This window comes from Dendropsophus ebraccatus, chromosome 3, assembly GCF_027789765.1.
Source record: "Dendropsophus ebraccatus isolate aDenEbr1 chromosome 3, aDenEbr1.pat, whole genome shotgun sequence".
Classification (NCBI taxonomy): domain Eukaryota; kingdom Metazoa; phylum Chordata; class Amphibia; order Anura; family Hylidae; genus Dendropsophus; species Dendropsophus ebraccatus.
In genome coordinates, this window is record NC_091456.1 from 10,131,075 (window position 1) to 10,156,965 (window position 25,891).

The following is a 25,891-nucleotide window of genomic DNA, read 5'->3' on the forward strand; positions in this document are numbered from 1 at the left end:
TCCAGCTCCCAACAATTGTTAAAGGAGAAGTCCGGTGAAAATGTTTAAGTATTGTATCACCTCCCAAATCACCAATATACACTTATTACGGGAAATGCTTATAAAGTTTTTTTTATCCTGCACTTACTGCTGCATCAAGGCTTCACTTCCTGTATAGCATGGTGATGTCACTTCCTGTATAACATGGTGATGTCACTTCCTGTATAACATGGTGATGTCACTTCCTGTATAACATGGCGATGTCACTTCCTGGATAACATGGCGATGTCACGACCCGTCTCCCAGAGCTGTGCATTCTGTGGCTGCTGGAGAGGATGATGGCAGGGGGACACTGAGGTACACTGAGCATTCCTCTGCCATCATCCTCTCCAGCAGCCACAGCTCGCACAGCTCTGGGAGTCTGGTCACCTTGAAACAAGATTATGCTCGCCCCCACACGCTCCCGCTTGACTCTCCGCCCGTGACATGTCAATTCTTTGGGCGGACGGCGGCATCTGCTTAACCATAGAATAGAGTCTACAACACAGTTGGAGAGTCATGTGAGAGCGAGTGATGGAATTCGCGGGATGTTATCAGTGAGAATTCCTCAGTGTGAACGCACCCTTATGCAGGAAATGACCACTTAGCCAGTGGCTAAGAAATAATAATGCAATTATTGGCCAAGCGCCATTTTACTGTGCGGCAAGTGAGTGCATTAAACACAATTTAAATATGGAAATAATTCTCTGGCCATTTGTTCATATTTGTTTTTTCAGTTTTTTTTTTTAATTTTCATATTTTTGGTAACACTTTATGTTAATTTTACATATTTTATTATTATTTCTTATGTCCATTCTGTTGTTTTTTTTTTCCTTCATTGAACTTTGCTAGGCCAGTGATTTACAAAGAGATTTGGTGGAGCGCAATGAAAAGTTTGCTGCCCTTGAAAGCAAAATGCAATCACTGGTTCAGGTCAAAGAAAGTTTTCAAAAGGAAATTGAAGATTTGGTAATGTTAACAGTTTGTAACATAGTTTAGATTTAATTAGCTCTATACGTTGTACATTGTGTGTTCCTAAAGCAATAAGGCTGTTAATCTGAATATTTGCTGCTATTTGGTCTTAATCAAGTTAGCCAGATTTAAAAACATAGCAGCTTTCTTCCAGACACAGACCACTCTTGTCCCCAGTTTTTGTGGTATTTTATTGTATAGAGGGGAGTTGTCCTCCGGTTGTACCAGGTATTATAAGTCCAGAAGAAAGCATCAGATTTTCTAATTCGTTATATCCCCTTTAAAGGACTATTCTAACAATTGACATGTATAGAATCTGTAGTATATGCCATGAAAATCTTTAGTGGGAGTCCCACATCTGTGACTTTTCCATTTCTTGGGCTTACAGTAAGGAGAATCAAGAAAGCTAATGGCAGTGCATACCTATAGGTATTAAAGGAGCTTTTTAGGCTGAAATAGTTTTATCTGACCTTTAGTGCAGTAGAAACATACTGAAAAATCTTTACTCGTCTCCAGTGATCTCCTGCCACTGTCAGATCTTCTAGTCCTGGTGTTGTGGTGGTCCCCCTCCTTTCTATGATGAGCTCAGGCTGCCCCTATGAAATGCTGGCAGGAGGATGGTAAAGTGGACTGCAGTCTCAGGGGATCGCAGGAGTTGAGTTTTTTTTAAACTTGGAGGGTAATGGTGTGTGATATATATACTGGCTGGCACCCTGCAACACCGTGGTTAGAGTGCACTCCATTGTGGAAATATATATATATATATATATATATATATATATATATATATATATATATATATATATATATATATATACACATACACATACACATACACACACAAACACACACACACACACACACACACACACACACACACTGGAACCGAGCAGTTCAAGAGCCGAGCTGTAAATTCTGTAAATAGGGAACAATGTAAATCTGATTGGTTTTTACCCTCCATGGGTCAGGTGCACCCGGCCCACAGAGCGTAAAAACGCTCCATGTTTCCCGCAACAGTGAGAGGCAGGAGAGGGCGGCTATTTAAACTTGCCGCCGTGCTCCTGCTCCTCTCAGCTGTGGGGGACACCCTGTAAAGAAGTGGGGATTCCCCTCATTATGATGGGATTCTCCACTTCTTTACAGGGTGTCCCCCGCAGCTGAGAGGAGCACGGCGGCAAGTTTGAATAGCCGCCCGCTCCTGCCTCTCTGCGGGGATGCCCTGTAAAGAAGCTAACCACACTGCTCCCTACACTGACCTCTCTCCACATCCCCCCCCCCCCCCCCCGGCTCGGAGCACTTCCTATATGCTTCCCCAGCCTGTACACTTCTATAGCCTGCGGCACTCCCGTGCTGTTACGCCCGCGGTTCCGCTCACCGGCTTCTTGCTCCTGCTGCTCACTATTGCCTCTGCAGGGTGAAGGAGAGTCTGCAGAGGCGGCGGGGAGCAGCGGGAGTAAGAAGCCGGTGAGCGGAGCCGCGGGCGCAACAGCACGGGAGTGCCGCAGGCTATAGAAGTGTACAGGCTGGGGAAGCATATAGGAAGTGCTCCGGGCCGGCGGGGGAGATGTGGAGACAGGTCAGTGCAGGGAGCAGTGCGCCCAGCTTCTTTACAGGCTGTCCCTGCAGTGGGAGGCAGGAGCAGGCGGCTATTCATACTTGCCGCCGTGCTCCTGTCCTGTCCTGTCTTATTCTATAAATGCATGAATCAAAACTGCCTTTGTAATTCTGAGAGAGAGAGATCTGTAACCAAGAATTATTAGACTCCCCCTTTAATATCAGCTTTTCTAACTTTACATTTTTTAATTCATGTCTAGAAAAAATCATTAAATACTTCTCAAGAAGATTCGAAGGTCCTTCAAAAAGCTATGCAAGGTAAGTGTATTTGCTTTTACACGGTTTCCTCGTGTGCCTCATGTTACTTGATGAACAGATGTTGGGGGAGTTCTCTAAGTTGGCAAGTTCTGTATTGCTCTGGTCTAGAAAACAGTGAGCTCTCATTGTTTTTAGTGAGCACCCAGCTAGGGCTAGTGTACACCTTTTTGTAGGATTTCGTTCTTACATGGATGGTGATGCTGGAAGATCCAAAAGGTTCAGTCCACAGAACATGATGAATTATGATGCTGGGAGCTACGATACTGTTTGAATGTTTGCATTAGTGTACTGACAGTGTCCGTACACTAGCTTGCACTTTTAAACAGTATTGGAGCTCCTGACCTCATTGCTGGAAGCTCCAAAATTCTAGTCCGAATTCAGAACGAAATTCTATGGACATGTACATTAGCCCTTAGGAAAATTCACTCAAATGTGGAAACGCAGCCTGTTTTACAAAATTGGAACCTATTTTTGCTGCGTAGTCCCTGCAATGTGATCAGCATTATCAGGCGTGTCAGATCCTTTATGACAATGACTGTTTGTTCTTCTAGATAGGTTTTTGACTACAGTTTGCAAACGTGTAGAAACGGCTAAATGCTTTTTTTTTTTGTTAGGTGTGCCATTAGTCACAGTATAGTTAAAGGAGAAATCCTGCACAAATTTTTATTAAAGTATTGTATTGCTCCCCAAAAGATATACAAATCACCAATATACACTTATTACAAGAAATGCTTATAAAGTGCTTTTTTTCCCTGCACTTACTACTGCATCAAGGCTTCACTTCCTGGATAACATGGTGATTTCACTTCCTGGCTAAAATAGGGATGTCACTTCCTGGATAACATGGTGATGTCACTTCCTGGATAACATGGTGATGTCACTTCCTGGATAACATGGTGATGTCACTTCCTGGATAACATGGTGATGTCACTTCCTGGATAACATGGTGATGTCACTTCCTGGATAACATGGTGATGTCACTTCCTGGATAACATGGTGATGTCACTTCCTGGATAACATGGTGATGTCACTTCCTGGATAACATGGTGATGTCACTTCCTGGATAACATGGTGATGTCACTTCCTGGATAACATGGTGATGTCACTTACTGGCTAAAAATGGTGATGTCACTTCCTGGCTAAAAATAGTGATGTCACTTCCTGGCTAAAATAGTGATGTCGCTTCCTGGATAACATGGTGATGTCACAACCCAACTCCCAAAGCTTTGTGGCTTCTGGAGAGGATGATGGCAGGGGGACACTTAGGGACACAGGGCACTGGAGGGACACTGAGCATCCCTCTGCCATTATCTTCTCCAGCAGCCACAGCCCGCACAGCTCTGGGAGTCGGGTCGTGACATGACCGTGTTTATCCAGGAAGTGACATCACCATGTTATCCAGGAAGTGATATCACCGTGTTTATCCAGGAAGTGACATCACCGTGTTTATCCAGGAAGTGACATCACCGTGTTTATCCAGGAAGTGACATCACCGTATTTATCCAGGGAGTGACATCACCATGTCATCCAGGAAGTGAAGCCTTGATGCAGTAGTAAGAGCAGGGAAAAAAAAAGCACTTTATAAGCATTTCTTGTAATAAGTATAAATTGGGGATTTGTATAACTTTTGGGGGGGCGATACAATACTTAAATAAAAATTTTCACCAGGCTTCTTCTTTAAAGTAAAATCCCATAAAGGTTATTAGTAAATTTAAAAAAAAATCTGGATTTTTGCAAATATGTTGTTCTTGCTACTCACTGCTGATCTTAATAGTGACGTATAAATGCCATTGGGATACTGTGATTGTGATCTGATATCTTCACGTATTCCCTGACTGAACCACTTCAAACTAGGTTTACTTGCTTTTAATATACCTTCATAAGCATACAAGCTGAGAGGGCTTAGCCTGTGTCTATTGGCTCTATAGAGAACAAAATCTGCTGCTCGGACCCCTGCTAGTACTTATCTTCTAATAAAACAAAGGACCAGACATGTATGAATGAGGAACAATCCTTCATCCACCCATGGGAATGACTGTTTATCCTTTCAGGCTTTTCCAGTCCACAAGGCTCATGGCTAATCCTGAAATTTGGGAAGGGGAGGTGGGGTTAATTATTAAAGTCAGCGTAGCCTGTATGACTATTGACGGAACTTCAAAGGAATCATTCACTGCCTATTCATGTGCTGTGACCATTACACTTTCTGTCTGCTATACAGATGGACTGTCATTGTGTACTTAAGAACTACAGCATTTTTTTAAAATCATAATAGTTTTTATTAAACATTTTTTCATTTTTACAAATGACAAAACATTGCCCACCCCCACCCACTCTAGAACTGCTGCATTTAACTTATCTGCTGGTTGAAAAGACAAATTAGCGTGGTAGATGGTACTGCAGGAATAACCTTTATTTTTAGTTTTTATTCTTGAAATGTATTGTTTATTAACCCCTTAGCGACCCATGACGTATCTGATACGTCATGGTGCCGCGGGGGGTGTTCAGAGCGGCGCTGATCCCGGCGCTGACAGCCGGGCAGTGCCTCTGTTAGCCGGCGCGGGTCCCGTTGCCGCGCCGGCTAATTAAGCACTTCAATGCAGCTGTCAAACCTGACAGCTGCATTGAAGTGCTTTATGCACACTATCCCTGGTGTCTAGTGGGTCGGATCTCCCCCCCGCGATGCGATCGCGGGGGGGAGATCCGTTCTTCTGCCCGTGCCGGGCCTCAGCGTCGGAATGACGCTGATCCCGGCTCGGCAATAGATTGCTATGGCCTGCAGCAGGCCATAGTAATCTATGACCAATCTAATTGATCTTTGCTCTGTATATACACAGCATTGATCTCTATGAGAGATCAGTGCTGTCTATATACAAGCCCCCCAGGGGGGCTTCTAGTCCATGTAAAAAAAAAGTAAAGTGTTTTTACTAATAAAAAATCCCCTCCCCTAATAAGTCCAAATCACCCCCCTTTTCCCATTTTATAAATATAAATTAATAAACAAATAAATAAACATATTGAGTATCGCCGCACACGTAATCGCCCGAACTATTAATTAATCACATTCCTGATCTCGCACGGTAAACGGATTCAGCGCAAAAAAATTCCAAAGTACAAAATTGCGCATTTTTGGTTGCATCAAATCCAGAAAAAATGTAATAAAAAGTGATCAAAAAGTCATATATGCGCAATCAAGGTACCGATAGAAAGAACGCATCATGGCGCAAAAAATGACACCTCACACAGCCCCATAGACCAAAGGATAAAAGCGCTATAAGCCTGGGAATGGAGCGATTTTAAGGAACGTATATTTGTTAACAACGGTTTGAATTTTTTACAGGCCATCCGATACAATATAAGTTATACATGTTATGTATCATAGTAATCGTAACGACTTGAGGAAAATGCATAACAAGTCAGTTTTACCATAGGACGGACGGCGTAAATGCAAAACTCCCCGAAATCAAAACAAATTAGTTTTTTTTTCAATTTGACAGCGCAAATGATTTTTTTCCGGTTTCGCAGCATATGTTATGGAAAAATAATGCCTGTCATTGCAAAGTACAATTGGTTTCGCAAAAAATAAGCGCTCATATACGTCTCTAGGTGAAAAAATGCAAGCGCTGTTGACTTTTAAACTTAAAATGGAATAAGCAAAAGCGCAAAAACGAAAATTGGCTTTGACCTTAAGGGGTTAATAATGAAATATTGTGTGTAGAGAAGCTTACTTTTATTTTATGTGTGATAACTTAGGACCTGCTCACACTTTTGCACCAGTAGCTGTATTGTTTGTTTCTTTCATGCTAAATTTAAGCCGTTTTCATTAATAAAAAAAATACTACCGTCTTACTGTCAGAGTCTGAACAATAAGTTCACATTGTTTAACCCCTTAGCGACCCATGACGTATCTGATACGTCATGGTGCCGCGGGGGATGTTCAGAGAGGGGTCCCGCCGGCGCTGACATGTGCAGCCGAGCAGTGCCTCTATTAGCTGGCGCGGGTCCCGTTGCCGTGCCGGCTAATTAAGCCTCTAAGTGCAGCTGTCAAACCTGACAGCTGCACTTAGAGGCTTTGTACCGCAAGTCCCTGTTGTCTAGTGGGACGGATCTCCCCCCCCCCGCAATGCGATCGCGGGGGGGAGATCCGTTCTTCTGCCCGTGCCGGGCCTCAGCATCGGAATGACGCTGATCCCGGCTCGGCAATAGATTGCTGTGGCCTGCAGCAGGCCATAGCAATCTATCACCGATCTGATGGATCATTGCTGTGTATATACACAGCATCGACCTCTGAGAGATCAGTGCTGTTTATATACAAGTCCCCCAGGGGGACTTCTAGTTAAAGTAAAAATAAAAGTAAAAATGTTTTTTTTATTAATAAAAAAATCCCCTCCCCTATTAAAAGTCCAAATCACCCCCCCTTTTGCCATTTTATAAATATAAATAAATAAACAAATAAACATGTTTGATATCGCCGCGTGCGTAATCGCCCGAACTATTAATAAATCACATTCCTGATCTTGCAAGGTAAACAACGTAAGTCCAAAAATATTCCAAAGTGCAAAATTGCGCATTTTTGGTCGCATCAAATCCAGAAAAATGTAATAAAAAGTGATCAAAAAATATATATGCGCAATCAAGGTACCGATAGAAAGAACGCATCATGGCGCAAAAAATGACACCTCACACAGCCCCATAGACCAAAGGATAAAAGCGCTGTAAGCCTGGGAATAGAGCGATTTTAAGGAACATAGATTTGTTAACAATGGTTTGAATTTTTTACAAGCCATCAGATACAATAAAAGTTATACATGTTATATATCGTTGTAATCGTAACGACTTGAGGAACATGCATAACCAGTCAGTTTTACCATAGGGCGAAAAGCGTAAATGCAAAACTCCCCGAAATCAAAACAAATTCCTTTTCTTTTTTTTTTCAATTTGACAGCGCAAATGATTTTTTTCCAGTTTCGCAGCATGTTTTATGGAAAAATAATGCCTGTCATTGCAAAGTACAATTGGTTTCGCAAAAAATAAGTGCTCATATACGTCTCTAGGTGAAAAAATGCAAGTGCTATGGACTTTTAAACATAAAGTGGGAAAAGCAAAAGTGCAAAAATCGAAAATTTGCTTTGACCTTAAGGGGTTAAAAAGTGAGAAGAAGAGAGAGGGGTGAGTGAGCACGGAGAGGAGAAAAGCCGAGCTGTACACAATAACATCCTGAAGTTTTCTCTTACCAAGATTCCAAATTAGCACTGACCTTTCTGACCTGTAAATCAGGTGTTTTATGTGCAGACAGTCTGCAAGCTGTACAGCTGCTTCTCTGCTGGCCCTGCTCACTCATCCCCCTTGACCCCTTCTCCCTTCTCCCTCCTCCATAGGTTATAATGGATCTGTCTTCGCTTTGCTCCTCTGTAATAAGGACGACTTTGCCTGATAATGAGCAGATAACAAGTGAGATGGGGTGCAAAACAGCTTCTTGAATAGAGAAAGAGGCTTTTTGCCTTATAAAACCTATTACAGAGTTTTAGTGCAAAAAAAAAAATGTAATTTCTGCAAAAAATTTTTAAATGACAGCTACACTTTAAGGCTGGGTTCACACTACGTATATTTGAGGCTGTATAGCAACCAAAACCAGGAGTGGATTAAAAACACAGAAAGGCTATGTTCACATAATGTTGTAATTGAGTGGATGGCCGTCATTTAATGGCAAATATTTGCTGTTATTTTAAAACAACGGCTGTTATATTGAAATAATGGAAGTTATTTACCGTTATATGGCGGCCATCCACTCAATTTCAACATTGTGTGAACATATCCTTTCTGGGTTTTCAATCCACTCCTGGTTTTGGTTGCTATGAGGACCTGACATGAGGACCAAATACAGCCTGAAATATACATAGTGTGAACCCAGCCTAAAGAAGCACTTTCGCAATCTTTTGCTCATATAATGCACACTTACCACCACCACACTTACCACCTGCTGAGTGCCATTCGAGCATGATCAAGTCCGATCATTTGGCATTTGAATCCCAGAGGCTAAAGAAGTTGGAAGCAGCCCCAGAGAGTCTGAGACAACATGGATACAGCTGTTAGCATGCTCGAGTTGCGCTCATATCTAGCTGTCATCTATTTCATGGCAGCTCTGCTACATCCATACATTTCATTATTGCATCTGTATCGTATGACCTCTGAACAGCCACATCTTTACTTTGATTGCAGACAGCATCCTCTCCCTTTAAGATATACTCTTAACCCCATGATGCATCAGTCCACTATTACATGGGCAGCTCAAGCAATTACTTTCTCTGTGTGCTTTGAAGACGGTAAAATTCTCATCTCTATATATCTCTAAATAGGCTAATATACTTTTAGTAAACAGGGAGGCTGATCTGTCATCAAATCTATTATATTCTGTGTCAGGATAATAATCATCATCATCATCATCAGTAATTTTAATATGAATCTGTCTGCCTTCAAAAACTTATGATGAATAAAAATGTTGCTCTGACACCAATTCCTAATTTTTGGGTGTTTGCAGATTTTTTCTTAATAAGTTTATTGACGCTCCAAAGTGAAGGTATACAGTTTAGTGTCAAATCCGAGGTTAGTTGGTTCTGATGTAAAAGGTTATTATATAAACTGTTCTGTTTTTTTTTTTGTTTTTTTTCCTTTTAATTTTAGAAACCATGGGTAAATTGAATGAGCGAGATCTACAGTGTGTGGAAATAACAAAAAAATTGGAATTGTTGCAACCCCAGTATGCTGGTAGGTAGCTTTTTATTTACATGTCAGGCTTTTGTGTTTTTCCGTTCTTTTCCTGTACTATGTTTGTTTGGGTTTTTCTCTAGAGTTCGAGAGGAAGGTAAAAGAAGGTGAAGAGAAGAAAGAGAGCTTAATGAGGGCGAAAGCAAAACTAGAAAGTCAAATAGCAGAAATGATTCAGTCATCAGGAGACAGCTCTGCTCAACTTTCAGCACTGAATGAAGAACTACAGTCTAGGGAAAGGTACATATATATTTTTAATCACAAAACTGCTTTATAGTGTTAAGCAGGTCTGTCAAAATGTTCAGATTTGGCAACGTTATCTGAACCCAAACGCTCAGTGTTTGACTCCCTGCAGCTGCAGAAGTTGGAAGTTGCCCTAGGGCTGCCAGGAAAATTTAAATGCAACCTATGGTGTATGGCCGTATCCATGTTTTCCTGGACTCCCTAGTGTGGCTTCCAACTTCTGCAGCTGCGGGGAATCAAATGCAGAGCATTTAGGTTTGCAAAATGTTGCTGAACCCAAACCTTTTTCACAGATCCGCTCAATAATACTGCTATAGTTTTGTTTCAAGAGTGGTAGATAAAACTTTTCCCTGGTTCATGTGTTAAAGAACATCTTCAGCTCTAGGTCACACTCAGAGCTCAAGTGTCAAGGAAGTTGCATGCTACCTCTCTCGTTTGACTGATCAACCTACTCAAGGCAAGGAGGAGTGAGGGAGGGAGGCTGTGTGTGTGCATGCTGCAGGTTGGCACCGCCTCCTTGACATTTGAGCTGTAAACATGATATAGAGCTCACTAATTTTTTGTTAGTAATATAGGAATTGATTCCCTTTGAAACCTTGTTTAGTGAAATTAGAAAATGAACCACTTTAAATTGACTTTCTCTTTTCATTAAATGATGGCATGTTACTAGGGTATGCCATAATTTTCTGATTGGTGGAGTCTCCCAAATCTGAAGGCATCCTGTGAGTAGGACCCGGACTAGTCAGAAAGTGAAGATAAGTTCTAGTGTCAAGCGATCCTTTTTTAGGATGGGGAAAATCATTACAAAGCACATGACTTTATATGGGGTATAAATCCTTTTGCTTCAATATATTTTACCTGTGTTCTTTTATATACCTATGTCTTATTTCTTAAGCACTTTAGTAAAAAAAAAAATTACATGTTACAGGAATTTAGCTGATCTCCAAGCAGAGTTGTCAAAATCCAGAGAGAATGTAAAACAGCTGCAAGAAAATATTGAGCGATTAACCTCTGAAGCGAAGCATTGTTCTGAAGAGACACAAAAATCTCATCAGCTAGCAGTAAAGGCAATGACTTCTGAAATAGAAAGCTTGGTAAGACAAATGTTTCGCACTCTGTCAGATACAATTCATGTTTAAAAATGCTGACACTGTTAAATAGCCATGTTAAATAGGTCAAAGAGACACGTGGTACCTTTCATTAATCCATTCGAGCTTCCAGATTGTAAACTGCAACCTGTCTTTCTCTTGTGCAAAGGTCATTCCACTGGGAGGGGAGATTGTAGGTCAGCTTGATTGACACTCAGTTGGAAGTCCCTAGCAGGGATCCAGATGGGAAGGAGTGTGAGAGGTTATTCTGGCTTGTAGCATTTCAGGGGCTTTGACTCTGCACAGAATAAAAGTATTTCTCTATGTTCTGGAAGCACAGATGGATATTTGAAAGGTACCTTGTGTCTTCTTGATCTAACGGCTATTAGAAGGCCTTATTACACAGCCCCACCCACAGTGTAAACAAGCACTGATTTGGCTCCTCTTACACTGCTCAGTCGTTGTCTTGAACAAAATTCAAGAAAGTTTAACCCTTTGAGGACCAGGCCCAAAATGACCCAGTGGACCGCGCAAATTTTGATCTTAATGTTTTTGTTTTTCCCTCCTCCCCTTCTAAGAGCTCTAGCACTTTCAGTTTTTTATCTACAGGGCCATGTACGTGCTTGTTTTTTACAGGAATAGTTGTACTGTGTAATGGCGTCTTTCATTCTCCCATAACATGTATGACGGAACCCCAAAATTATTATTTATGAAGATATAAATAGGTGAAATCGTAAAAAAGAATGCAATATGGTAACTTTTGGGGGGTTCCTGTGTCTGCGAAATGCACTATATGGTAAAGGCGACATGATACCATTATTCTATAGGTCAGCCGGAACACAACCATATGCAGGTTTACAAAGATTCTCTAATTTTATATATATTTTTTTTATGAAATCCTTTTTTTTTTGGCAATTAGTTATTAATAAAATGGGCCTATTTTGACGCTTATAACTGTTTTATTTTTTCACCTATGGGGCTGTATGGGGTGTAATTTTTTCCGCCATGATCTCTAGTTTTTATTAATACCATATTTGTGAAGATCGGACGTTTTGATCACTTTTTATTTTTTTAAATATATAATGTAACATCAAATCGGTAATCCGCGCACTTTTATTTTCCTCTTTTCGTTTTCGCCGTTCGCAATGACTTCTGTTATATTTTAATTGCACACACAAATACGCAATTACACACACTACGGTATATTATATTTTTATTTAGTGATTTTTATATGTTTTATTTATCTAATGTGCAAGGGGGGTGATTTAAACTTTTATTGGGGGGGGGGGGCTTTGGGGTAGTGTATTGAGAAGATCGCTGATTGGACTGCACGGAGGAAGGTAAGAGACCTCCGGCGGTCCGATACAGCGATTGGGTAAGTGACAGGGGACTCCCCCTCTCACACTTAAACCCCACAGCGTTTAAGGAGTTAATGACACGCTGCAACGTGATCGCTGCAGCCTGTCATTAACGTTGAGGTGCCGGCTGCTCACTGCAGCCGGCCTCCACCTCCTATGAAGCTTCATAGCAGGAGAAACACCCAGGACGTACAGTTACGTCCAGGGTCGTCTGGTGACAGACTTCCATGGCGTAACTGTTAGAGATGAGCGAACCGGGTTCAAGTCGATCTGAACCCGAACGTTCGGTATTTGATTAGCTGGGGCTGCTGAACTTGGATAAAGCTCTAAGGTTGTCTGGAAAACATGGATACAGCCAATGACTATATCCATGATTTCCACATAGCCTTAGGGCTTTATCCAACTTTAGCAGCCACCGCTAATCAAATGCAGAAAGTTCGGGTTTGGATCAACTCAAGAATGCTTGAAGTTCGCTCATCTCTAGTAACTGTACGTCCAAGGGTTAAAGTTGTTTCAGTGGTGATGACTCGTCTTAGCCAGTGGTTGGCTGAGTTGGTTTCCTGTGTGTCAGGAATTAACCTTAGCCAAAATCGGCACCATCAGAACAAATGCAGTGGGGGGATTAGGGGAGTATAATATATGTATATATTTTTTTCTATGCCAGCATGAAGCTATGGACATGAATTTTCTGTAGCCAGACAACCCCTTTTAAGGTCGACACATCTGTATGTTTGCCGCTATATTTGACAGGTGGCACTAACTTTTCGGGAGTAACTTTGTGAATGTATTTTACCCTTATTGGATGAGTTTTCTATATTATAACAAGCATAGTAGAAAAAAAGCTGAAAGCACTCACCGCTCTGATGCAAGATGTCTTTATTTCGTGGTGGATTAAAACATGGACATTAGTCCTGCAGGACGGCAGATGCTAGCTCCTACACAAACAACTTTCTCATGACGGCCATTTCGCGCGCATGCGCGCTTCGTCAGATCATTTCTATATTATAAACATGTTTTTTCCTTTTCCTTTAGAAACTGAGAATTGAAAAAGTTCAGCTTGAGAAAAAAGAAATGCAGGCGTTGCACGAAAAATCTATTTTGGAATTAGTTTCCCAACATGAAACTGCAATCAATGAGTTAAAACAAAATTTACAAGTTAAAGAGGAAATATGGAAAGAAGCCCAGGTGACGCACAATAATATGGTCAAACAAATAGAAGACCTGCAGCAGCAAGCAGACCAGGCCAAGGTATTTTATTCTGTTCTCATGGGATTTTTTTTCAGAATTTTGAGAATTTTTCAGAAGTTTTAATCATTTTTCCCCCCTCACATGAAATTTTTTTCCCCAAGGAAACAAAAATACTCTCAAACAAGAGAGTCTGTCACGTAGACTAGTGACAGTGATGCATAAGACTAAAGGTATAAACCCAGCTGTACATAGAATTAAAGGGGTACTCCAGGCTAGGGGGCTTTTTTGGCTATGGCTGGGGAGGAGGTGGATGAAGATAACGACGTCCACTTACCTCCCCGGTTCCAGCGCCGGGTCCCAGATCGCGCTGCTCTGGCCCGCGCTGCCGGTCTCTGACACGGGCTTGGGATCAGTAGTAGAGGCGGGATCTGCCAGGTGGCTGGGAAGTGACCCAGAAGTCAAGACAAATGAGTCTTGTTTGCAGCAGAAGACACATTAAAACTGCACCAGCTTTCATGTAGGTTTTTGCATTAGTTCTGAACTAATGCGATACTGTGGTTTGTTTATGGTATGTAAATTCAAGGTCACCTGTAGGATTAGGCGCAAGGTAATCCAGCGCTTCGCTAACATTCCATTATTTCCTTTGTGTTCATACACTTATATACATACTAGGGCTGGGCGGTATACCGCAAAAATACCAATACCGTCACTGGCGTCGGTTAACCGACCTCAACTTAGCCAGGACGGTATCTGCGGTAATTTTGTATTTCCCAGAGAGCTCCTGCACGCAGTCGTGGCCCGGCGTGATCGCTGCACGTTATGTGCAGGGACGCCGGAATCAGAGCGGGAGGTGGAGGAGCAGCAGGGCCCAGGTGAGAATGCCCGAGTGCACAGCCCTCCCCCCGCACCCGTCCAGTCTGAGCGCCCGCCCTCCCCCTGTCCCGTCCGGCGTCCCTGCACACACAGGACATTAACGTGCAGCGCTCGCCGGGAGGGGGAGTTGGGGGACCGGCACCAGTCCTGTCCGAGCGCCCTTCTCCTCCGGCCGGCGAGCGCTGCACGTTAATGTCCTGTGTGTGCAGGGACGCCGTAGTGCGCGCGGGAAGTGGAGGAGCAGCAGGGTACAGGGGAGAATGTTCCTGAGTGCACAGCCCTCCCCCCGTCCCGCCGATCCTGTCCCGTCCGGCGTCCCTGCACACACAGGACATTAACATGTGCAGCGCTCACCAGCCGGAGGAGAAGGGCGCTCGGACAGGACTGGTGCTGGTCCCCCCTCCTCCCGGCGAGCGCTGCACATTAATGTCATGTGTGTGCAGGGACGCCGGTCAGATCTCAAGGTGGAGGAGCATATGCATGCAGCTCCCTGTATACCCATAGACCCCTGCCCGCCCCCCTGTGTACCCATCCACCCCTGCCGGCCCCCCTGTGTACCCATCCACCCCTGCCCGCCCCCCTGTGTACCCATCCACCCCTGCCCGCCCCCCTGTGTACCCATCCACCCCTGCCCGCCCCCCTGTGTACCCATCCACCCCTGCCCGCCCCCCTGTGTACCCATCCACCCCTGCCCGCCCCCCCGTGTACCCATACATCCCTGCCCGCCTCCCCGTACACCCCTGCCCACCTCCGCGTAGAGGAGATAGATAGGGAATAGATAGATAGATAGATTAGGAGATAGATAGATTAGGAGATAGATAGATAGGAGAGAGATAGATAGATAGATAGATAGATAGATAGATAGATAGATAAGGCAGCAAGAGTCCGTAGCACACCAGCATGTAGTGAAGAGTGGTTCATTCCATTAAATAAGGTGCAGGATACGACGTTTCACTTCACTCCAGAATCATTTTCAAGCATGCTTATCCCTTCACTACATGCTGGTGTGCTGCGGACTCTTGCTGCTTTGTATTTTGGGATCCCCTGCCAAAGGCCTTTCTGTGTTCAGCACCCTCTACTTCAGCCTTGGATGTGCGTCTGTCACCCTGGATAGGTAGGTAGATAGGTATGAGATAGATAGATGATAGACAGATAGGGAATAGATAGATAGACAGATAGATAGGGAATAGATAGATATCTTTACAGCGTGTCAGTGCAATGCCATCTACAGCCCCCTATAATGTACGTCCCTGTACTGTCACCTGTATATACTATATACCCATCATATATACTCTGGGTACCTATAGTACAGGGGTGGGGAACCTTTTCCATGTCGAGGGCCGGTCGGGCCTTAATAAAATCATTCGAGGGCCGCACTCAATGTTGTACCGTGCGCGGCAGTTAGTAGCGGGTGTTTGCAGCACCCGAACAAGGCAAAGTATTGTTCCCCTAATGCCCCTGCTATTGTAGTTAACCCTCTGTGATGCCCCTTGTACCTGATTTGAATCCTTAGTGATGCCCCTGGTAGCCTAGTTAACCCCCCAGCCATGTCCCTGGTGGCCTAGTTAACTCCTCAGTCATGTCCCTCGTGGCCTAGTTAACCCCCCAGTCATGTCCCTGGTAGCCTAGTTAACTCCTCAGTCATGTCCCTGGTGGCCTAGTTAACTCCTCAGTCATGTCTCTGGTAGCCTAGTTAACTCCTCAGTCATGTCCCTGGTAGCCTAGTTAACTCCTCAGTCATGTCCCTGGTAGCCTAGTTAACTCCTCAGTCATGTCCCTGGTGGCCTAGTTAACTCCTCAGTCATGTCCCTGGTGGCCTAGTTAACTCCTCAGTCATGTCCCTGGTAGCCTAGTTAACTCCTCAGTCATGTCCCTGGTGGCCTAGTTAACTCCTCAGTCATGTCCCTGGTAGCCTAGTTAACTCCTCAGTCATGTCCCTGGTGGCCTAGTTAACCCCCCCAGTCATGTCCCTGGTGGCCTAGTTAACCCCCCCAGTCATGTCCCTGGTAGCCTAGTTAACTCCTCAGTCATGTCCCTGGTGGCCTAGTTAACCCCCCCCAGTCATGTCCCTGGTAGCCTGGTTAACTCCTCAGTCATGTCCCTGGTGGCCTAGTTAACTCCTCAGTCATGCCCCTGGTGACCTAGTTAACCCCTCAGTCATGTCCCTGGTGGCCTAGTTAACCCCTCAGTCATGTCCCTGGTAGCCTAGTTAACACCCCCCCCCCCCAGTCATGTCCCTGGTGGCCTAGTTAACCCCCAGTGTCTGCCCCAAATGAAAAAAATAAACATCCCACTCACCTTTCCTCCGCTCCCACGCTGTCCAGGTCCTCTTCTCCCTCCTCTCTTCTGTGCCGGTCTTCTCCTGCAGGCGGCGCGCGATGAAATGACGTCATCGCGCGCGGCCCGCAAGAGTCAGAAGACGTGCACCGCTCTGCGCCGCGCTGGTGAGGCAGGAGCCGGCATACAACACATCTTCCTGTGTCTGTGCCAGCTCCTGCCTCACCAGCGCGGCGCACGTCACAGGAGGGCAGGAGTCAGAAGATGTGCACCGCTCTGAGGGGAAGGAGCCGGCACTCACAGCATCCTCCTGGCAGCTGTCACAGACACAGGAGGATGCCCTGTGTGTCGGCTCCTTCTCCTCCAGAGCGGCGCATGTCACAGGGGAGCCGCGGGCCACATCCGGAGGTGTCAGGGGCCGGATGCGGCCCGCGGGCCGGAGGTTCCCCACCCCTGCTATAGTACATAGCTATATACACGTCCTGTAGTGTGCACATAGCTGTATGCCTGTATATACATGTCCTGTAGTGTGCACATAGCTGTATGCTGTATACCTGTATATACACGTTCTGTAGTGTGCACATAGCTGTATACCTGTATTTACATGTCCAGTGTGTACCTAGCTTGGGTTGCTGCTCATTGAGTTACTGTACTTTTTTAACTTTATTGAAACAAACTATCCCCAGTTTGGCACGGTTGAGTGGGTGTGGCTTGTAAAAGGGGTGTGGCTTACAAAGGGGGCGTGTCATAGTTATCGTCCAATTATCGTTACCGCAGCTACATATGCGATAAACCGCGATATTGATTTAGGCCAATATCGCCCAGCCCTAATACATACATATTTTTTCTCTATGTATTGCTCATAATACGCCTAACAGATGCACTTTTAAGAAAATCGCTGCATCTAATGCTTCTGTGAGGTACTACCAACTAATAATCTCATTTGGCTTTATTTTATATACAAGCGTAAAAGCTGAGATTGTGCATAGAAGCAGTACCCTAACATACACTTGCTGGAATGATGCAGGTAAATATTAGCGACTCAAGACTTATGGCCTTATTACACAGAGCAATTATATACTGAATCAGGCAGTAATAAAGACAGCGATCATCTGAGGAGCAAGCAATCGTTTGCTCATCGGCTGTTCATGGTCTTTCAACAAGTTTTAATATCACTGCGCATTGCTCCATGTTACAGCTGATGTATGGCCACCAGCTGATCAAAGGGGTGTTCCAGAGTCAGCATATAGAATGTAATAAAGATGTTTTTTTTGCCTCTTCATGCTCCCACAGTGTCTTTTTGCCATGTCTCTTGGTCTCCACTGACCGCAGCTGCCTCTGCTGCCACGGACAAACCCATCTCTGCGGTGACAGTCTGCTCAGCCAATTTACTGACCAAAACTGGACCGTGGCCAGTGAGTGAGCAGAGATGGGTTTGTCTGCTGCATGTGCGCAGAGACACGGCAGGAGGACATTGGGGGAGCGTGGAGACATAAGCATAACGTTATTTTCTATATACCGACCCCTGTAAAGCAAGGGCTGCACAGGCAGCCCCACCCACATAACTATCGAGCTGTGTAATAGGCTCAGTAAGCGAGCGCCGATGTAGCAGATTGGCGCTTGCTTACCCCGCAGGCCTTGCCAATCTAATCTGCCTCTAAGACTGGGTTTACATGCACAATTTTTAGCATTTGTTTCAGGTTGTAACTGAGACTGACCGAGTAAAACTGTAATTGAAAGATTTGCACCTTTTTCTATGTTGTGGAGCCACCAAATTACTGTGTAATTGAACCCAGCCTTAAAGGAGTTCTCCGGGCTAGGGCTATTTTTAGTGTATGGCCGGGAAGGGGGTGGGTATGGATGCCTCTGGTCACTTACCTCCCCGGAGCACTGCCCCGTTTTCCCGTCCTGCTGCCGCTTCCTGGTCTGAGCTACGGCTTGAGACGTGACGTCTCAAGGCCGCTCAGCCATTCAGCGGTCGTAGTGGGGTCCCGCCTCGGCCGCTGAATGGCTGAGCTGCCTTGAGATGTCACCAGGCAGTGGGACATGAGAAGGGGGTGTCGCGATCCGGGACCCGTCGCTGGGACCAGGGAGGTAAGTGACCGGCGGTGTCTATATCCACCCCCTCCTCGGCCATACACTAAAAATAGCCCTAGCCTGAAGTACCCCTTTAAATATTACTATTTTTTCATTTCTATCATAGGTTTATTAAGAAACAATAAAGCATAGAGACTTTGGTATACTTTCTGTCCCATTGCATTCATTTCTGCTGGGCTTCCTTTTTGTATTCCTTTATAACTGCTTCCACATCTCTGGCATGTTCACAGCAAAGTAACTTTTTATTACAGCAAATATAACCTCCTCTTTTCATTTCCATAACTTCATTGTTTCATTTTTTACTTTGTTTTAATGCTTTTAAACAGTATTTTTGCCATGCTCTATACATTGTATGTATGAATTGAGACACCGCATCCTGTATCATCTGTGCAGTTTCAAAAATTGTGATATCCTTTCAAGTATTTTAGACTAAGTGGTACATTTTATTGATGCTTTAGATTATGCACAAAAAGCTGTACAAAATAAAAGCCTTCACTGTATTGAAGAAGGTTCAGATGGTAAATGGAATCCTGGCACGGACAGTAACAAATATTTGCGGTCTTCTGTCATGTTCTGGTTGAAAAAAGTAATGAATCACCGTCTCTATTACACAGGGTGATTATCTGATAAATGATGTAGATATCGCCCCATGTGATAAAGAGAACGATAAGCCAAGCAGCTGATTATTAGCTGGTATGACCTGATTGGCCGTGCATTGCTACGTGTAGTAGTCATGCGCCGCCGGTGGCTAATAAGAGGGTAAAGAAAATAAAGATTTATCCTTTACACTCCATGCTCCTCTGGTGTCCTCCTGACTTGTATCCGGGAGTTCCCGCTGACAGCAGCTGCCTCAGACACTTCCCTATCCGTCACTTCGGAGACAGGTTTGGAAGTGTTAGAGGTGTCTGCAATGAGCGGGGAATTCCAGAAACAAGCCAGGAGCACACGGGTTCCCTTTAACATGTTGCTTATCTCTTCACGCTCCCAAAAACATGACTATTTAGGGTTCCAAGTTAGAATAATGATATGAAGCATGATGTAGCGTTTCCTACCATGTAAACTGCTTTGTCTGTCTCCCCGAAAATGTACTTTTATTTCTCCCTGCAATGTATGCAAATAAACGTTAACTATTCATGTGGGCGGCATCTTTCCCTCAACTAGTCACAGTTACCAGTCTGTAATCACTCTCCTCCGGCTGTAATTCCATCTTTCTGGGCATGATTGATAGGCCACAAGCCTGCTACATCATTCAGAGGTGTTATTACAGCCTGGGAACTGTGACTGGTTGAGGGAGAGACGCCGCCTACATGACTAGTTAGTGCTGATACAGCGCAGGAATAAATAAAACTACATTTTCGGGGAGGCTGAGACAGCAGCAAACAAGCAGTTTACATGGTAGGAAGCGCTACAGCATGCTTTTTAACGTCATTATTCTATGTCAGAACCTTGATGATTGGTTTCCTTTAATTATTTTTTAATGTAAATCAAGGACTTCACCAACATCGTTAACACTGTCCATGCAGCCGTTGCCGTACCTTCAAACCATGTAAAATGCTTGGGAAGCAAGATCAGTGCTAACGAAGGGTACATTTACTCAGAAAGATTATCTGACAGATTATGTGCCAAAGATTTGAAGCCAAAGCCAGAAACAGACTATAAACAGAGATCAGGTCATAAAGGAAAACCTTCAATTTCTGCTCTTTTCAAATCCATTCCTGGCTTTGGCTTCAAATCTTTGGCACATAATCTGTCAGATAATCTTTCTGTGTAAATAGACCCTTACACCGCACATCAAGTCGCCTAATATGGCCCAGGTGAACAAGGTCTTACAGTGACATTAAACATTAGAGTAATGGCTAATTCTAACAATTTTTGGCACGTTCAGATGATACTCTAGCAAATATGTGGGCAGCCTGGCCATCTCACCGGGGGAAAATTGCAGAAGGGGAAGAGACAAACAAGCTCACCATGTTGAATTACAGCATGTTTAATCTTATTTTTTATTAAGGCAAGTAAATTTCCTATGGGGGGAGGTTGAGATGGCATCGACACCAATATATCTGTACCCTGCACATATCCGTTCTCTTCATAAATTTAACATACAAAGAGATCACTAAGATGATGTTGAAACATTTCATCTGTAGCATAGCATTTGCACCTTTTTTTTTTATCTTAAACTGGTAATCCAGGCTTAGAAAAACATGGTCGCTTTCTTCCAGAAACTGCACTGCGATGTTCCTCAGTTTGGATGTGGTTTTACAGCTCCGTACCATTTGAAGTGAGTGGAACTGAATTGCAATACGACACACAACCTAACAGGGATGTGCTGTTTGTACAAGAAAGTTGCTGTGCTTTTTCTAATCTTGAATAACTCCTTTAATATTTATATGTTTTAGTGTGTCACTTCATACATACAAGTTGCTTACTTCATGACTCCATTAGCTTGCTTTATTTTCATTTTTTATTTTTCTTCCTTTTCCCCCAACTTTATCCCTTTAGTCTTTAACCTGTGTGTTAGAATCCAAAAACAAAGAGATTGAACTTATAACAGAAGAGATGAGGGGTTTGAAAGTGGAAAAAGACACACTGTACAAGGAGACAGATGACTTAAAGCTAGGAAAGGATTCTCTACTTTCAAATATTGTAGAACTTGAGTCCTTTATTAATGTCCTACAGCAAGAGAAGATGCAGCATTTAGCTCTCCTTGACGAAGTAAAAGCTGAAAAAGACATCATTACGCAGGAGAAACAGGAGCTTGAAAACAAATATAGCCTTTTGAATAGTGCCTCTCAAACACTGACCTCTGAAAAAGAAAGTTTGATAGTTGAACTTGATAATGCTAAACAGGAACTTCTAAAAGTGAGTTTGGTATGTGAAGACTTGCAGTCTTCTATTACATCTATGGATGCTGCTATGAAGGAACTTCAGTTGAGTAAAGATGCGGTTTTGGCAGATTACGCAGAACTGCAAAGCCAAAATCGGGTAATTCAGGAGCAGCAGGTATGGCTTGGCGAAGAGAAGATGAATCTTACCAGGGAAAAAGATGAAATGATTGATGTTCTGAAGAAAAACTCTGAAGATCTGATCACCAAACAGAAAGCTCTAGAAAATGAAATAGATGGTCTAGTAGTAGATAACAAACAGTTCTCTGACAAATGTGTAGATCTAGAGAAAAAGATGGCTGCCTTAGTTGACGAAAAGGAGATGCTAATCAGAAATATGAATGATATCACATCTGAAAGGGAAGATCTTGTTATGAGGCAAAACCAGTTAAATACAGAAATTGAGAATCTGCTTAAAGAAAAAGAAAATTTGGCCCTTAAACATAGTTCTGTGGAAGTTGAACTGACTAACGTAAAATCGCAGTTAGATGTATCAGTCCGAGAAAATCTAGAGCTTATTAGCAAAAGAGATGAGCTGCTTCAAGCGCTTTCTAAGCTCGAAGAGGACAGTCTCAAAATGGAGGAGAGTCAGAAGAAAATAATAGATGAAAAAGTGTCCATTAGTAGAGAAAAAGATGAAATTATCCAAAATATTACAGGCTTAAAAGATGAGTTGGAAGCCAAACACTCCGATCTTGTCAGAGAGATGTCAGCACTTACAGCAGAAAAGGGCTCTGTTCTCGCTCGGAATCTAGAACTTGACAACAAGGTCTTGCAGTCAGTTGTTAAACATGATGAGTTACTTAAGACGATAGATGAATTGTCTTCAGAAAGAGACCAGCTTGCATTAAAACACCATGAATTAAATATAAAAGTTATAGAACTGGTTGAAGAAAAAGACAAGTTGGCCGCAGAATATAGCCAACTGACCAACGTTAAATCGCAGTTAGATGTATCAGTCCAAGAAAATCTAGAGCTTATTAGCAAAAGAGATGAACTGCTTCAAGTGCTTTCTAAGCTCGAAGAGGACAGTCTCATAATGGAGGAGAGTCAGAAGAAAAGAATAGATGAAAAAGTGTCCATTATTAGAGAAAAAGATGAAATTATCCAAAATATTACAGGCTTAAAAGATGAGTTGGAAGCCAAACACTCCGATCTTGTCAAAGAGATGTCGGCACTTAGAGCAGAAAAGGAGTCGGTTCTCGCTAGAAATGTAGAACTTGACAACAAGGTTTTGCTGTCAGTTGTTAAACATAATGAGTTACGGAAGACGGTAGATGAGTTGTCTTCAGAAAGAGACCAGCTTGTATTAAAACAAAATGAATTAAATATAAAGGTTATAGAACTGGTTGAAGAAAAAGACAAGTTGGCTGCAGATTACAGCGAGCAGACAAATAAAGTTGTAGATATAAATAAAGAGCTGGACCAGTCAGAAAAAGCCAACAAAGAGCTCCAGATCACTAAGGAAAGTTTAACAAAGTTGCTTGAGGAAATAAAGACCAGCAGCAGTATATCCGACTCGGAACGCTTTAATTTGCTCCAAGAAAAGGAGTTGCTGCTTTCATCTGAGCGAAAGCTTTCTGCAGAAATAGATGATCTTCTCAAAGAAAGAGAAGAGCTTGTAGGGAAATATCAGAAGTCTTCAGAAGAAGCCAAGCAAGTCCAGGACAAAATGGTAGATGAGATTAAGAACCTAAAAAATACTAAGGACTGTATCGCTCTCCAGCTGGATGACATGAAAAAACTACTTGAATCTGTGTCCGAAGAGAGAAATGGGCTTAAATCCTTAAATACTGAACTCAAGTCTAAAGAGCAAATGGTGACTGCTGAACTAGAAAGCTGTAAGATGAAGTTAGAAGATTCAGAAGCATCAAATGTTATCTTGTCTCAGGAGAAGGTCAGGTTACAACAAGAGATTGAATCTTTAAATATTAGAATTGCTGAAGTAACAAAGCACAGCGATGAACTGAAGGAAAGTATTGAAAATCTAAAGCTAGAACTGGAGCAAACGCAAAAAGACAGGTCTGCCCTGCAAGTGGAGTACGACAAGACCTTGGTAGAAAAGGAGTCTTTGCTTGAGGATCATAAGAAGTATTGCCTGGACAAAGACTTGTTGTTGAAAGATAAATCTGACTTAGGTTCCAAAGTGCAAATGGTGACCGCCGAACTAGAAAGCTGTAAGACGAAGTTAGAAGATTCGGAAGCATCGAATGTTATCTTGTCTCAGGAGAAGGTCAGGTTAGAACAAGAGATTGAATCTTTAAATAATAGAATTGCCGAAGTAACAAAACACAGCGATGAACTGAAGGAGACTATTGAAAATCTAAAGCTCGATCTAGAGCAGACACAAACAGACAGGTCTGCCCTACAAGTGGAGTATGACAAGACTCTGGTAGAAAAGGAGTCTTTGCTTGAGGATAATAAGAAGTATTGCCTGGAAAAAGATTTGTTGCTGAAAGATAGATCTGACTTGGGTTCCAAAGAGCAAATGGTGACCGCCGAACTAGAAAGCTGTAAGATGAAGTTGGAAGACTCAGAAGCTTCAAACGTTATCGTGTCTCAGGAGAAGGTCAGGTTAGAACAAGAGATCGAATCTTTAAATAAGATAATTACAGATGTAACAAAACGCAGCAATGACCTGAAAGAAACTATGGAACATCTAAAGCTCGAACTGGAGCAAACTCAAAAAGACAAGTCTGCTCTGCAGGTGGAGTACAACAAGACCTTGGTAGAAAAGGAGTCTTTGCTTGAGGATCATAAGAAGTATTGCCTGGACAAAGACTTGTTGTTGAAAGATAAATCTGACTTAGGTTCCAAAGTGCAAATGGTGACTGCCGAATTAGAAAGCTGTAAGACGAAGTTAGAAGATTCGGAAGCATCAAATGTTATCTTGTCTCAGGAGAAGGTCAGATTAGAACAAGAGATTGAATCTTTAAATATAAGAATTGCCGAAGTAACAAAACACAGCGATGAACTGAAGGAGACTATTGAAAATCTAAAGCTCGATCTAGAGCAAACCCAAACAGACAGGTCTGCCCTACAAGTGGAGTATGACAAGACTCTGGTAGAAAAGGAGTCTTTGCTTGAGGATAATAAGAAGTATTGCCTGGAAAAAGATTTGTTGCTGAAAGATAGATCTGACTTGGGTTCCAAAGAGCAAATGGTGACCGCCGAACTAGAAAGCTGTAAGATGAAGTTGGAAGACTCAGAAGCTTCAAACGTTATCGTGTCTCAGGAGAAGGTCAGGTTAGAACAAGAGATCGAATCTTTAAATAAGATAATTACAGATGTAACAAAACGCAGCGATGACCTGAAAGAAACTATGGAACATCTAAAGCTCGAACTGGAGCAAACTCAAAAAGACAAGTCTGCCCTGCAGGTGGAGTACAACAAGACCTTGGTAGAAAAGGAGTCTTTGCTTGAGGATTATAAGACGTGTTGCCTGGACAAAGACTTGTTGCTGAAAGATAAATTTGACTTGCAAAATAAAGTCGGTGAACTTGAGGAAGGCTTTAAAAGTTTCGAGCAGAGGTTAGCAGAAGAGAGAGAAACCTTTAAAAATGAGAGGGAGTGTGTAGAGCATAAGTGTGTAGAACTTCAGAGGAGCTTAGGAAATGTGACTGAAGAAAAGGAACAGATACATTTACAAAGCGTAGAGCTTCACTGTAAGTATGAGGCACTTCTAGAGCAAAAGGGAAATGTAGACAATGTATTACATACCCTCTCACAGGAAAAGGACAGCTTAGAATGTGAGAAAACTGGCCTGTCCTCTCAATTGGAAGAACTCGGTAAGAATTTTGCTTCCTTAAAGAACTCAAAAGAAGAACTTCAAGACCAGTATGATAACGTTTCAAAAAAATTGGAAGATCTCCATTGTCAATGTGCAATCAAAGACAGAGAGATTGAAAATCTGCAAGAGGAAAGATCTCGTCTTATGTCGGCTCAAGAAACCTTGGAAAAGGCAAAATCGGCCGTGTTGGCAGAGAAGGAAACCGCCATATACAACTGTAATAAGATGTCTGGGGAAATGGCAGCACTTGCCAAAAGCAAATCCGAAGCCACAGATTTTGCTGAGCAGTTAGGAATCCAATGCCAGACATTGCTGAGTGAAAAGGAAGAGTTCATGTTTAGGTTTAATGAACTCCAAGCAGAACAGAACAAGAAAGAAGCAAAAATTCACGAGGTACCAGACATGTTAAGTGAACTAAAACGACTAACACTTCACCTTGAGCACTATTATATAGGGAAATCTGTGTTCTCA

The 25,891-nt window shown here is 43.0% G+C and overlaps 1 protein-coding gene across 4 annotated transcripts in view; it reads left to right on the plus strand.

The window, feature by feature from the left end:
* CLIP1 (CAP-Gly domain containing linker protein 1) overlaps window positions 1-25,891 on the plus strand; it is an 84,232-nt gene that overhangs the window by 28,920 nt on the left and 29,421 nt on the right. For all 4 annotated transcript variants that reach the window (XM_069960873.1, XM_069960875.1, XM_069960876.1 and 1 more), the window contains 7 exons: window positions 871-987; window positions 2,805-2,862; window positions 9,541-9,624; window positions 9,708-9,864; window positions 10,796-10,961; window positions 13,346-13,561; window positions 21,248-25,813. In XM_069960873.1, coding sequence (XP_069816974.1) covers window positions 871-987; window positions 2,805-2,862; window positions 9,541-9,624; window positions 9,708-9,864; window positions 10,796-10,961; window positions 13,346-13,561; window positions 21,248-25,813 — 5,364 coding nt within the window. The remainder of the gene's footprint in view (window positions 1-870; window positions 988-2,804; window positions 2,863-9,540; window positions 9,625-9,707; window positions 9,865-10,795; window positions 10,962-13,345; window positions 13,562-21,247; window positions 25,814-25,891) is intronic.